Below are 14427 nucleotides of genomic sequence, written 5' to 3' on the forward strand. Positions count from 1 at the left end.
TGAGAAGACAAAACAAGGATGTCTTCCACCTCCTCTCAAACAGTGACAAGCCTCCCGAACCTCTGACCTTTCCTGTAACCTTTTCTGATTTCATTACTGCTGCTTGCATCATCGTTAGTTACTCTTCCTGCAAAGTCCTAAAAACCCGTGAATACATTCCAGCCAGATTTAAACGGGCAAATGGGGAACGAGGCGCTACAGATTTTAATTTGTGGCTATCCAATGTCGATGCACTTGGTTTGCATTAGTTTCAATGTTTGTCTTACTAAACTGATATTAGACGCACACACACACACACACACACAAACACACACACACACACACTGAGGTGTGTTTACTCAAAGGGGTGGTTTGCAGTTTCCATCCATCATTTGTTGGCGTCAAGAAGGTCCTCCTCCATCTCGACTGTTATTATGCGTTATCCCTTTAAATAATAGTTGTGGCATGAAAGAAGAAAGCTTCTCTTAATTTGTTAACAATTTTTTTTCTTTTTTTTTTAGCTAGCCTTTTCTTAAGTCACAGTGAACATCTCAGACTTTATGAAGCGCTTAGCCTGGATAATTTGGGTCAGTCGTTAAATATGAAAAACATCTTTCTCTTTGTTATTAAATGGCAATACAAGTACAGTGACATCACCAAGCAGTGAATGTTGACGTTCTATCTATCTTGAAAAGGATTGTGTAAGTGATCATTAAACGTAGGCCTTTGCATTCCGTAGTAAAAGCCATAGATTTTGCTTTTCTCCTATGCTACTTTTTATCATGGAAAAGTAGTCCATCCTCAATGAGTATTTCAACATAATATGCATTAATGTATGAATGTATATCTCGAGCTTGCAAGGCAGTGACTGCTTGTGTTTCTGTGCGTAGGGAGAACTTCCGCACAGGGTTTGCAAGCCTAGCTAGATAAGTGATTGCACATGTACACACAGAATGTTTAATCCCAATGTATGATATGTAATCCATTGAAAGACTGAGTATGCATACAAGTATGCTGAATATGGGTGCTGTTGTATATAGTGTATCATAGACTCCTTCAGAAAGCAGTGACTTTGCTGCTTTAAATGGAAGCACAAATCTGGGAAGGTAGACTTTGGGACTGGCTTCCTCCTTAGTTTTATCATGCATGCCTATGGCTGGTTGTTTAGAAGATTTTGCATTAGTTTGCATGAATTCAAAATGTTTAACGTTGCAGTTTGCAAACTCTTGGGCATGTGTCCTCCATCCATCCATCCATCCATTACCAAAGCCGCTTAATCGGAATTCGGGTCACGGGATGCTGTGTCCTCCAGTTGATGGATATTTGGTTCCAATAATGTTGTTAGAAACTTACTAATGGGGCGTTGGGGCTCAACTTCCCATTTAAGAACAATTTCGACTGTCACAAAGTATATACTAATGGGGGGGGGGTGTAACACTTCAAACTGCCTTGTTCTGGATACCGGTATTTTCCCAAGGTACCGTGGAATGGTAAACCTGAGTTTTTATTGGTTGTTTCACAGGAGAACATAATTTATTGAACACTTCTGATGCATTTCCCCAGATTCGACATTTCATCATATTTCCAATTGTCAACGTCAGAGTAAAAATGCACTTGCTTTAGGGTTGTAGATGAAGAGGACAGTGATGGTGGTGTGGGTTAGACTGAGGGTTGCAGTGTTGTAGTAAAACATCTTGTCTCAGATTCTCACTCTACCCTGACAGTTTAGTTGGCTAACGCCAGCAGGCCACCTTTCTACTCGCCTCATATTTTACTGGTCTAACGCACAGGACCCCACGTGTGGCGCCGACATCGCGAGTCTCAGTGTCTTTGTTGCCTCCATATTAAGTCGGCAATTCTAAGTAGGTTGATCCCAATATGTGTTTTCCCCCAGACATAAGAAAAAACATGACTTTGTCCCTCAAAACAGCCATGTGATGCATTTCGTTATTTTATCGAATTTATCATGCAGACAATTGGTTATACCATCCTAGGCCCATATCGACATGTTTTCAGCTCAAAAAATGTAAAAATGAAAAATAAGAAATTTACTGCTGGTTTAAACAGACATCTTCTGCACAATAAGATGGTCCCTTAAGGATTCCTCTTTAAGGCTTAATTCTCATTGCACTGATGTCATGCAAGGATGGAATTTGGTATATTTACACTTGCTAAAATTTGAATGATTAATAAAAACAACATAGATCAAAATATCGTTAAAGAGTTTTGGCACAGGCAAAAAAAAAAATCGAACTCGCCTAGAAAATGCCATTAATCCAAAACTATAACTTACTTGCATGCGTGCACCTTTTTTCTCCATCCTTTCTCTCTGCACTTTTGGTCTCCTGGCAGTTTCAGGTATATTTTCTGCTCGGGACCTCCAAGCAAGGCTTTTATTAGCTTCGCTTCACTAAACGGGATCTGCAGCTGCTCACAAACAAGCACAAGTGCCAGAAGAGATGGGCCAAGTTACACTGCCACTCAACCAGGTGTTGAAGGAACTCTGCTGTTTGAATTTGTCATGTTGGCTTCAAAATAAGATACCAGCAATGCTAACCAATTACATTTCTAGGTGAAGGGCACACGTCTCCTTTCCCCCCTTTAATTTTACTTAAACTCTTTGTCCTGTACACTTCCATGAAAAAGTATAAATAAATAAATCCGGCTTCAGGTCGTACTTTGTTTACCAGAGATGTTTGGGGTTCTGCATTGTCTTTGGGCACACCAAAAGTATTGCTCCACCATTTACATATAAACCTCGGCACGATTGCATCTTAAGGGAGAAAACAGACAGTGTTAGTTTTCAGTGTACATACTCGTACTGTATGGAAATAAAATATTTAAATGCCGAAATTTTACTCGCCCGCCCTCCGAATCCCATTCCAGTGATTGCATTAACACACAGTACATCCCACAAGCCATTGTGTTCCTCCAAGTCTAACTGACCCAGTGTGTGCTTGGTTGTATTTTCCAGTCTGCAATGGTTTTACCCGGTAAAGATGTATGTGTTACACTGCCCCAGCTCAGGATATCTTCATTTAACATGAGACGATTGTGATGGATCAACGAGACGCTCAATACTTTGCTCATTAAGCCAATGCTAGACTTCAGAACGGCTCTTGACAATATCCTTCTTCAATTTGCTTTCGTAAGCCATTTATAGATATTACTGAATTGTCGCACATCACCATATTGTTAGTAGTTTTGAGTGTTTTATGTAACTAGTAATAAGGAAAATGGATGTTGAGTTGATGAACTACACTAAAGCCTGTGGCAGCATTTTGGAAGTGGTTACAAGCCCTTGCCACGTGTTCGATGTTTGAAAATGTTTTAAAGCATTTGTTGGTCGACGTTGGTGTTCGTACATGGCTAAACTTGCCAGGTTTTCCCAATCCTGCTCCAGCGATCTACTGTGAAACCTGGGAACTCGGTGTGCCTTGTATGTCCCGTAACATACGGCCTCGTGAAGCGTCTGCACGCAGAGGCCCTTCCTCTGTCAGACATGTCAGGCAGATGCACTTAAAAGGCTGCACGCAGCCGGGTTTATAGTTCCTCTGTTTATTTCTTTTGTTGAGCAGGTGAGCACAAATTTACAATATTACAAAATAAACTTGCATCAGCTTTTCATTACTGTAATAGCGAAGGGAATTTGAATCTAATTCAGGGGAATTACTCGTATGGGGTTTTGCCTGTGCATCCTGATGTCCTCCAGTTGTCGAAACCCAGTAAGGGTGTGGTTTCTGCAGAGCTCAGTTGATTTGCATTGGATGTATTTCTTCTTTTACCACTGCCACAAAATAACTAGTTCTCAGGCTGTTCCAGTATGTCTCATATAGTCTAAATGCTTTTAATATTACATGAATATATATTATAGATAAATATATCATATGAATATATTACCGCTACATGCCCATCTTGATGTTAGTGGAGATTATCGCCAATCAAATGTGCAGGAGAGAGTAGCTAAAGCTTTTTCAAACTATGTTTGAAAAAGTGTGTCTATTTTGGATAATTTCCAGTTTTTTTCGAGATGGTGCTTATCGAAATTTATGTACACAACCCGAATTGTACTGTTGAATATTAAAAGGACCAATGTACAGGCCAGGCACACGTACCTACACAACACGTTTAACCAGTAGCTGCATGTGGACGATCGTCAACACTACAAACTTACCAACACAATACGAAAGCTCTCTAAAACAGGCTTTTTATAGCAGTTTATGCACTGTAAAATGTGGAATTCATTAAAACGGATTTAAATATGCTCAAAGCATATAGTGCATCGAAGCTTAGTTTGGGCTGGAAATGCTCCATCGAATACCATGTGAGTTTGAACAAATTCATCAACCCATAACCACCACGATCATTGAAGCTTAACAATGTGTACGTGTGTATAACCAACTTATCTGCATCTCTTTCAGGGCTGAACTTGGGCTCACATATTAAGGCAGTATGATAAAGGAATTGACAATACATTTGCATGGCACAGCTTCTGATGGCTTGCAGATGGACAGAAACTGCAAAGCCATGCGTAATCATATGGACATGCAACATTAGTCTTACTACAATTTCGGTGGCGGAATAGCTTTGCAAGCACCACTGACATTGTGCAAAATGTGATTTCCAGCTTTAATTCACACATCAGACTCTGAGCCTAATGAGGGGATTATTGTGTGCTTAGCAAGCTTTACCTGTATTTATTTTCAAAATGTATGTTCAGGTTTATATTTAATTTTTTTTGCTGTAGACTTCCAGCTACTTGCATATTTTGTATGTATATATAGATTAAAGAGAATATGTTTTAAGATTATTCACCCATGATTGCCTGCTAGAGACGAAATCTTAGTGAAAAATGCTTTCATGTCACTGAACTTGCAAAGTCTGGATCTTATAATTTTGTAAAGCCTCATGCAGTTGTATATTTGGATCACAGCTTTGAAGCAAACCGAATATAAGGATTATCGACTTCAGATATTTCTAAAGACTATAAAACAAATGGATGGAAAATACTAAATAAGTAACTCGAACTGTAAGAACAAGGAGGAAATAAATCTGAAATTTGAAAAACGTGCTTCCTTTGATTTATTCAAGAAGTCACCAGTTTGTATAACCACAGTGACCTAGAAAACCTCATGTTACCGTTAAGTCCAGATACAGTCTGAAAGAATTTCATTTTCATTCTACAAAGAAAATTCACAGCATTGGTGCGTTTGCACCACACAGGTCAGTCCTGAAGTCAGATAAGTGGCACAGCTGGTCAGATCTGTTCATTTCGGGCATCCAGGTAGTGAGTCGGTCTATTCCATTACCTACCAACACGGATCCCTACTGCATCCCTACAGGCACAACTGGCCGTGTCTGCGGGTGGGAAGCCGGATGTGGGTATGTGTCCTGGTCGCTGCACTAGCACCTCCTCTGGTCAGTCGGGGCGCCTGTTCAGGGAGGAGGGGGAACGGGGGAATGGCATGATCCTCCCATGCGCTATGTCCCCCTGGCAAAACTGTATTGGGGGAGGCATATGGTAGTCTGCAGCCTTCCCCGGATCGGCAGAGGGGTGGAGCAGCGACCAGGAAGGCTTGGAAGAATGGGGTAATTGGGCAAGTACAATTTGGGAGAAAAAGGGGTAAAAATCGAGAAAAAAAAAATTCATTTCTTGAAAGACATTTTATGGATTTATGCTGTAGCAGTTCACTTTAACACTGGATTTAGTAAGACGTGACAGCTGAAATGTCAGCGTACCTCAGAACGTTTCGCGTCTTCCATAATGTTTTTTTTTAACATCTCCTTTCTTGGCCCTGCTCACCATATTAAGACACCCCAGTGTCCCCTTTGCCCTCAGGCTGTGACCACTTGGCGTAGATGGACTCCTCGTAGTCTCCTACACCTTCAAACTCCACATCAGGTGAATCGGGAGCCACCAGCGCAGCTTCTTCTGGGCCAAAGAACTCCTGGCAAAAAAGGTCCAAACTCTTAAGATGACAATTAGTCTAATTTATTGCGTTGTGGGTTTTTTTTGTACAAGTTTTGCTATAAATGTTTCACACTATATAAAATGTCAAGTGACTTCGTATTAATATGATTGATATGCTTCAAGTTTTTGTTGTGAGGAAAATCAGTGTTTAATAGGATATTTCTAATTTTCAAATGTTCCTATTTGGGCACTAACCACAATTTTGGTAATCCTATTATTGCTAGTATTCGTTATTGACAGGTTGCATGCTAGCACTATATTAGTACCCATTGGTTTCAATGACAAATGTGTGAAATAATAATAATCATTGTGCCTTTCTAGACACGTTAACAAGTGAGTTTTCCGCTACTTCTTTCAGCTGCTCCCAGTAGGGGTCACCACAGCAGATCATCCTTTTCCATCTCTTCCTGTCCTCTGCATCTTCCTCTGTTATGCAAGCCTTCTGCATGTGTTCCCTCACCACATCCATAAACCTCCTCTTTGGCCTTCCTCTTTTCCTTTTCCCTGGCAGCTCCATATTCAGCATCCTTCTCCCAATATACCCAGCATCTCTCCTCCACGCATGTCCAAACCATCTTAGTCTTGCCTCTCTTTCTTTGTCTCCAAACCGTCCAACCTGAGCTGTCCCTCTAATATACTTGTTCCTAATCCTGACCTTCTTTGTCACTGCCAACGAAAATCTTGGCATCTTCAACTCTGCCACCTCCAGCTTTGCCTCCTGTCTTTTCATCAGTGTCACCGTCTCCAAACCATATAACATAGCTGGTCTCACTACTATCTCGTAAACCTTCCCTTTAACTCTTGCTGGTACCCTTCTGTCGCAAATCACTCCTGACACTCTTCTCCACCCACTCCACCCTGCCTGCACTCTCTTCTTCACCTCTCTTCCACACTCCCCGTTACTTTGAACAGTTGACCCCAAGTATTTAAACTCATACGCCTTCGCCAGCTCTACTCCTTGCATCCTCACCATTCCGCTGTCTTCCTTCTCATTCACGCATATGTATTCTGTCTTGCGTCTACTGACTTTCATTCCTCTTCTCTCCAGTGCATACCTCCACCTCTCCAGGCTCTCCTCAACCTGCTCCCTACTCTCGCTACAGATCACAATGTCATCCGCAAACATCATAGTCCACGGAGACTCCTGCCTGATCTCGTCCGTCAACCTGTCCTTCACCATTGCAAACAAGAAAGGGCTCAGAGCCGATCCTTGATGTAATCCCACCTCCACCTTGAACCCATATATCATTCCAACCTCACACCTCACCATTGTCACACTTCCCTCATACATATCCTGCACCACTCCTACATACTTCTCTGCAACTCTCGACTTCCTCATACAACAATACCACACCTCCTCTCTCGGCACCCTGTCGTATGCTTTCTCTAAATCTACAAAGACACAATGTAACTCCTTCTGGCCTTCTCTATACTTCTCCATCAACATTCTCAAAGCAAACATCACATCTGTGGTGCTCTTTCGTGGCATGAAACCATACTGCTGCTCGCTAATCATCACCTCTCCCCTTAACCTAGCTTCTATTACTCTTTCCCATATCTACATGCTGGGGCTGATCAACTTTATACCTCTGTAGTTGCTACAGTTCTGCACATCACCCTTGTTCTTGAATATCGGTACCAGTATGCTTCTTCTCCACTCCTCAGCATCCTCTCACTTTCCAAGATTGTGTTAAACAATTTAGTTTAAAACTCCACTTCCATCTCTTCTAAACACCTCCATGCCTCCACAGGTATGTAACAAGTGAATTTCATTTTGTCTAATTGCAAAAGTGGAAACTTTTCCCCCCAAATATGTGACAAATGCTTGGTGGTGGTGGGGACAGTACAAATGATGTGTTATTAATGTTATTATGGTCTCACCTCATCATCCAAATGCGAGTATTTTTCTGCAAATACCAGCATCTGCTTTTGTATTACAGTCAGGTTGTAGTATCTAAGAGCCTCCTGTTCACATTCAAACAGATCATCAGTATACAACAAAAGCTCAGTGACAGCAGCAACATCACATTGATGTGTACCTGACACATGAACTAGTTTTTGATGTGATGTTGCCAAAAGCAAAAGAAACTAAAGTCAAATGTGTAATTTACCATAAAAAGGATTGTTAGATGGGATGGTACAACAGAAACCTTTACTATTAGGGTTACTACTACTACTACTACTACTACACTCTTCTAGCAGAAATTGTATCTATTACACCCTTCCCTCTCTATGCAGGTAATGAAAAGATAAGATGAGAATACTAAGGATGAGGATCTCATTAGAGAAAAAAAATGCTTAGGTGTTAATTTATCAAACTGTTTGGATTTGGAAGGATCAGGAATATTCAGACTGAGATTTCCTCCTACCTTCCTTGGTCCAAAGTGGTTGGACTGAAGGCCCCACTGTTGACTGTAGGCCTGGTAATACAGCAGGTTCTGCTTCATGACCTGGTCCTCTGGTTCAAATAGGACGTAGCTGGATGCACAGGGCACAGCTCTGCAGCCATCATTTACTGGAGCCCATACATGGAAAGCAGAATCGGCACTGCCATTTTGACTGTTAATTTTATTACACTGCATTGGATACATCCTTTATACCGGAAAGTATACATAAAGGATTAATACATACAGGATTAACGTAGGAGATGCTGATGAAAAGGTCAGTCGCATGCCACTGACTAGCGGACAGTGTACTTACATTTATAATAAGCGTATTGTAGGTAATGGTAAATAGTGGCAACAAATTTCTCCACAACGTAGCCACCGATGTTGGGCATCAGTTTTTCCTCGCACTTCAACTTGCACTTTAATGCTTCCGTGTAGACAGCTGTGCAGAAAGAAGCAGGGATAACATTTCAAAGGAGCATGAATAATGAAGCTGTGGATGTGTTTAATCTGCATCGTGAAAAATCCCAAAGTGCGGTCCAAAAAGCGTTGTCCGTGGCAGTGGACTCCCCCATGTCTCATTGAGGGCCAGTGACACTACAGATTTCACTGATCAGATCTCTGGCTGATGATGCGTTTAATATATTTTTTTTCCCTTTTTTTGCCTCTGCCCCCTCCCTTTTTTCCTCCCCATTTGTATCCGGCCAATTACCCCACTCTTCTGAGCCGTCCCGGTCGCTGCTCCACCCCCTCTGCCGATCCAGGGAGGGCTGCAGACTACCACATGCCTCCTCCAATACATGTGGAGTCGCCAGCTGCTTCTTTTCACCTGACAGTGAGGAGTTTCGCCAGGGGGATGTAGCGTGTGGGAGAATCACGCTATTCCCCTCAGTCCCCCCCCTCCCCCTGAACAGGCACCCCGACCGACCAGAGGAGGCATTAGTGCGGCGACCAGGACACATACCCACATCTGGCTTCCCACCCGCAGATGTGGCCAATTGTGTCTGTAGAGAAATCCGACCAGGCCGGTGTGTTTAATATTGAACGCTATATTGGCTTAGTGTTTGGATGGCAAATGATACAAACTAACATAAAACAAATGGCATAGGGTGTCCAGGTGGTGCGGCAGTCTATTCTGTGTCCTACCAACACTGGGATTGCAAGTTTGAATCCCTGTGTTACCTCCGGCTTGGTCGGGCTTCCCTACAGACACAACTGGCCGTGTCTGCGGGCGGATGTGGGTATGTGTCCTGGTTGCTGCACTAGTGCCTTCTCTGGTTGGTTGGGATGCCTGTTCGGGGGAGGGGGGGGACTGGAGGGAATAGCGTGATCCTCCCACGCACTACATCCCCCTGGTGAAACTCCTCACTGTCAGGTGAAAAGGAGCGGCTGATGACTCCACATGTATCAGAGGAGGCATGTGGTAGTCTGCAGCCCTCCCTCCTAGTCTGCCCCAGCAATGGAGTGGAGCAGCGACCGGGATGGCTTGGAAGAGTGGGGTAATTGGCCAAGTACAATTTGGGAGAAAAAAAGGTGTGGGGGGGGAAACAAACAAATGGCATAGACTCTATGCCATTTGTTGTTTTTTGTTCCCCCTTTTTCTCCCCATAGAGCAACAAAGTAGGGCCATTATGGGAATCCCTTTCCTAACAACAGTGCAGTTTTCCATCCATCCATTATCCAAGCTGCTTATCCCAATTGGGTCATGGGATGCTGGAGCCTATCCCAGCAGTCATTGGGTGGCAGATGGGGCGACACTCTGGACAGGCCGCCAGGCCATCAGAAGGCCGACACATTCACACCTAGAGACAATTGAGTATGGCTGATTCACCTGACCTACATGTCTTTGGACTATGGGAGGAAACCGGATCACCCGGAGGAAACCCACGCAGACACGGGAAGAACATGCAAACTCCACACAGAGGACGACCTGGGAGGATCCCCAAGTTTGGACAACCCTGGGGTTCGAACCCAGGACCTTCTTGCTGTGAGGCGACCGCACTAACCACTGCACCATCCTGCCCCACAGTGCAGTTTTTTGTATGTTATTTTAAATGGGAATGAAGCTGAACTACAAGTTCCTCTCTGGCATCTTGTCCATCACCAAGAGTTTGAACAGCATCACAGTGGGGCATTTGGTTTACCCTTTGTGTTTGACAGCCGCTCAACTGTAAACTCTTTCGTCTCAAATCCCAGTTTGCTGAGGGTTTCCCCTTTTGTCCTTTTTTTGGGGACACCAACAGGAGCCGAGCTCACTCCATTCATGGTATCATTCGGCACGCTTTTTGCTACGGTTCAGATTGGCCAGCTGTTTTATGAAGGGTTGACTAACCTGCCAAGACGGGGTAGAGGTCTTTGACTTGGGACGGTCGATTGGTCCCTTCACATTCTGCTTGACACATGTCGTACTCCTTGAAGTACAGTCTCAACGCCTTCTCCATGTGGTCAATGCTGCTGCTGTAATCCCCTGAACTGATGAGGGTCACCGCTTTGAGGAAGGAGCCCTAGAGAAACGAGCATTCATACTGTAGTATGAGGAACCATGGCTTTGTAGAAATAATAGGCACTGAATGCTCACTGAAGGGCATTTTTTCAGTCTTTATAGTTGGAGTTAAAACATTACCCTCACTTCAATCTATTATACTTGTGCTTGGTATGTGTTATGTGATTAAGATTCAATAGGTTGTATGGCAGCCACTTCTATGTGTAACGGAGTTAAAAAAAGCACTTAATTCATTTCTTTATTTCCAATTAGTATTTTTGAATTTATTTACCATTTAGTAATTCTCTTAAGCATTTGTGACTTTTATTTTATTGGGTGATTATTTTAATTTACGATTATTAATATTCCCTGCGGAAATGATGTGAGTTCACGTCCACCTCTTCTCTCTGCAGTTTAAACAACACTGTCTGTTCACATACACATTTATGAAATGTTAAATTTCATATCGATGGGCTGCTCGTATTTTTTACTGTTTGTATAGGCTCCTGTTCATAGTATGTCTTGTGTCTTTCAGTTGTACGAGTAGTTGTGTTTGCTGTTGACAGCTCCACACTGACATAGCAGAGGTACCGTTTCACCAGACAGCAGTCAGACCTGATCTGTTTTTTATAATCCAGGAGTTGGCAGTATGTTTGATGTAGTAGTTGTACTATTGGAAGATTTGGACAATGGTGCGTTAAGCCACAGTGCAGCATGTATGCTACAAATCATCATAGCAGCCATTCAGAACTTGTCTCCTGCTCCCTCTCACCTCATAGGGTCGTTCCTCATAGTCGACGAGGTAGCCGCTCAGGTCGTATTGGCTCTTGTGTTCTTCCATGAGTCGGTTCATCTCTTGGTCATCGAGGTTCTTCTGGAGGTAGGTGTGGGCGCACGGCACAGCGCTTTGGAGATCATTCAGCTGGAAATCAGACAAATGATGTTTGGGATTGAATTAGTTCAGCAGTAGTCAGGAGATATGGTAGTAAAGTCCATGGCGTGCCCCCCCCCTTCTGCAATTCTCCTCGTCCAGTTTTCATATACTGAGTGGACAGGAGGGAGCAAGGCTATGTGAGTTGCTGTCCGAGTAGTATAAATGATCAATTAAATTAGTAATATAAATTATAGCCTTACGAAAACAGTCACTTCCACAGCAATAATTAAGTAACATCCCATAATGCTTGGGGTCATGTTAACAGTTGTGGGTAAACACAGCATACTCAGCTTGCAGGATGCAGCACATCCAAAACGATGGAAACTGTGACATGAAGTGTTTTAATCCGAATATATCAAATACTGAACTGGCTTGCAATATGATGACATTGACAGCCATGCTGCATGGTGTACATGTGCCATTATAATCAAATCATTCACCAGTCACTTCTGTCCTGAGTAGTGACACTAGCATCCTGTAGATATCCTCCGCTATCATGATAAAAATACTTCACAATTGGGTTCAATGCGGTCACATGGAATGGCTTTGTACATTTCTAACAGGTTTATTAACCTATCAGGGAGACCCCCCCCCACACACACACACACACACAACAACAGCTGCTAGAATCTTTCACTATAGGACATAAACAGATCTGTAGACTTTTTAAGGCATATGCAACACATTATCCTGGTTTAGGACATGAAGGATGAGTTGGCTGTTCACATGGTCTTATTTTATACTGTTCAGTAGACTATTGTCTGTTCTGTGCAGCAGCTCATTTGTTAAGTATATTTTTGGTGAATTAAGGGGTTAACTGTGTTCTCTACTTTTATATAAATTTCTTCTAGATTATGTAGCCAGTGGTTATAATAAGTTAATGGAATTAACGATCAAAGAATAAGTCTCATATATCTAGAGGCAATAGAGTTGAGAAGTCTTGACTCACCTTGGAATGAGCAAAGTACAGGTATCGGTAGGGCAACCTTCTGTCAAAGTCTTCCATCATCTCTTTGCTTGGATAGGGAAGAGAAAGAATTGGGAAGTGTGATCTGCACTTGGTCAGACAAGACGCTCGTATCATAACGTGCCAGTAGACACCGAGATCAAGGTCTCCAGAAAAGGAGGGCTCGCCATCAGACCTCGTATCATTACAGTGCTTTATGCAATATCTCTCACTGTCCCTTTGCAGACGATGCAAACGCAAGCTCCGCTCCATGTGACTGATAGATTCCGTCCAGTTTTGTGCTGCATAGTGCTCCAGAGCCAGGCCGTATGCAGCCGCGAGGGGCACGAGCTCCTCCCTTGGGAACGTCCTAAAACTGGACTTCTGGTACCGCGCGACCCCCGCAGAAAGGAGCGTCCAGCAAAGTACGATTGTCAAAAAGCGTCTTTCTAAGGCGACCATGGTAAACCATCTGTCACATGTTACTCGCGTCTTTGCTGATATCCAACCCGTTTTTTCCGGTCTAACTTGTGAGTGGTGGTGGGGGGGGGGGGGTCTGCTGAACCGTTTAGAGGTCTCTGGGGATTGAGGAATCGGGTAGTTGCAGGTTAGGGGGATGTGTTGTCCAATTTTGTTGCCCCAAAACAATATGTATCCCACATCTCCGGATTCCTTTTTACCGTTTTCAGATTTTTTTTTATTCCAGTTTTAGATTATCAAAACGATTTCACAAAGTACCGAAAGCAGGCAAATCACGACTGAAAAAAAACCCCGCTTGGGCTTTCGTTGGGCTATGCTACTTTGTTTTTAACAACTGTATTGATAATTAAAAATGTGAAAGGGGTAATTTAAACAATTTACATTATATGTGGGTACTCTAATTTTCCTTATGGAAACGCAATAATCCAAGTCCACTTTTGGCGCATTCCCTCCACGGTGCGGGGTACATATTCTGTTGAGGATACTAAATTTGCCACCACAGGCAGCCTTTGGTTTCTCCGCGCGGTCACGTTTCCTTCTATGGCCCAAGTTCACAACAGACGTACGTAAAAGTTACGCACCGGTGCGTTACTTTTCTTCGGGTACATTTTAATTCATTTATTTAACTTTCGATTATAAATTTAAATGTATAATGGGATAAAAAGCTTTTCTCGTCATCTTTAGGGCTATTCTAAGCAAATCGGCATAATAAATATACCCCAGAAACTGCGGAAGCAAAGCACGACACTTGTTGCTCACCAGTTATAACACAGGTAATATTTTTCCCAAACTTTTTTTTATTAATGTTTGTTAACATTGTAAAGAATAGTTTCAAAAAAATTGAAAACATATAATAATAGGATATAAACATTGTGTATATGGCAAAAACAGTAGAAACATATACATGCATATATAAAAAATGTGTTGTAAAAGAAAGAAAGAAAATACATGGAAAATAAATCCCCCTGCAAAGACAAATTAAAAAATAAAACCAGTCTTCATGGTAAATTGCAACACAAGTAGTGTTAGGTAAATAATATTTAACGACTACTATCGTTTTGCTGATTTGTATTTGTGTTACACTGCCGCTGTTAATCAAGGCGTTGAATTTGTTTTGCTTTATGTTTTCTTTTATTACCTTATTTGCAATGTTTTCAAAAATAGCGTTCGATTGTCAAACTAACAGCTCTGAAAGTTGTAAGAGGACCTGAGTAACATAAGAGGTGATATGAATATCTTTTGAATTGA

General features: G+C 42.4%; 1 protein-coding gene across 1 annotated transcript; it reads right to left on the reverse strand.

The window, feature by feature from the left end:
- Positions 1 to 5786: 5786 nt before the first annotated feature.
- Positions 5787 to 13161, reverse strand: LOC130127122 (endoplasmic reticulum protein SC65-like). The gene is made up of 7 exons (XM_056296696.1): positions 12703 to 13161; positions 11592 to 11741; positions 10670 to 10841; positions 8651 to 8779; positions 8320 to 8465; positions 7832 to 7915; positions 5787 to 5927 (listed from the first exon to the last, which is right to left on the reverse strand). The coding sequence occupies exons 1-7, from the start codon at positions 13159 to 13161 to the stop codon at positions 5787 to 5789; spliced, it is 1281 nt and encodes a 426-aa protein (XP_056152671.1).
- Positions 13162 to 14427: the final 1266 nt, after the last annotated feature.

This window comes from Lampris incognitus, chromosome 17 (genome assembly GCF_029633865.1).
Source record: "Lampris incognitus isolate fLamInc1 chromosome 17, fLamInc1.hap2, whole genome shotgun sequence".
NCBI classification, from domain to species: Eukaryota; Metazoa; Chordata; class Actinopteri; order Lampriformes; family Lampridae; genus Lampris; species Lampris incognitus.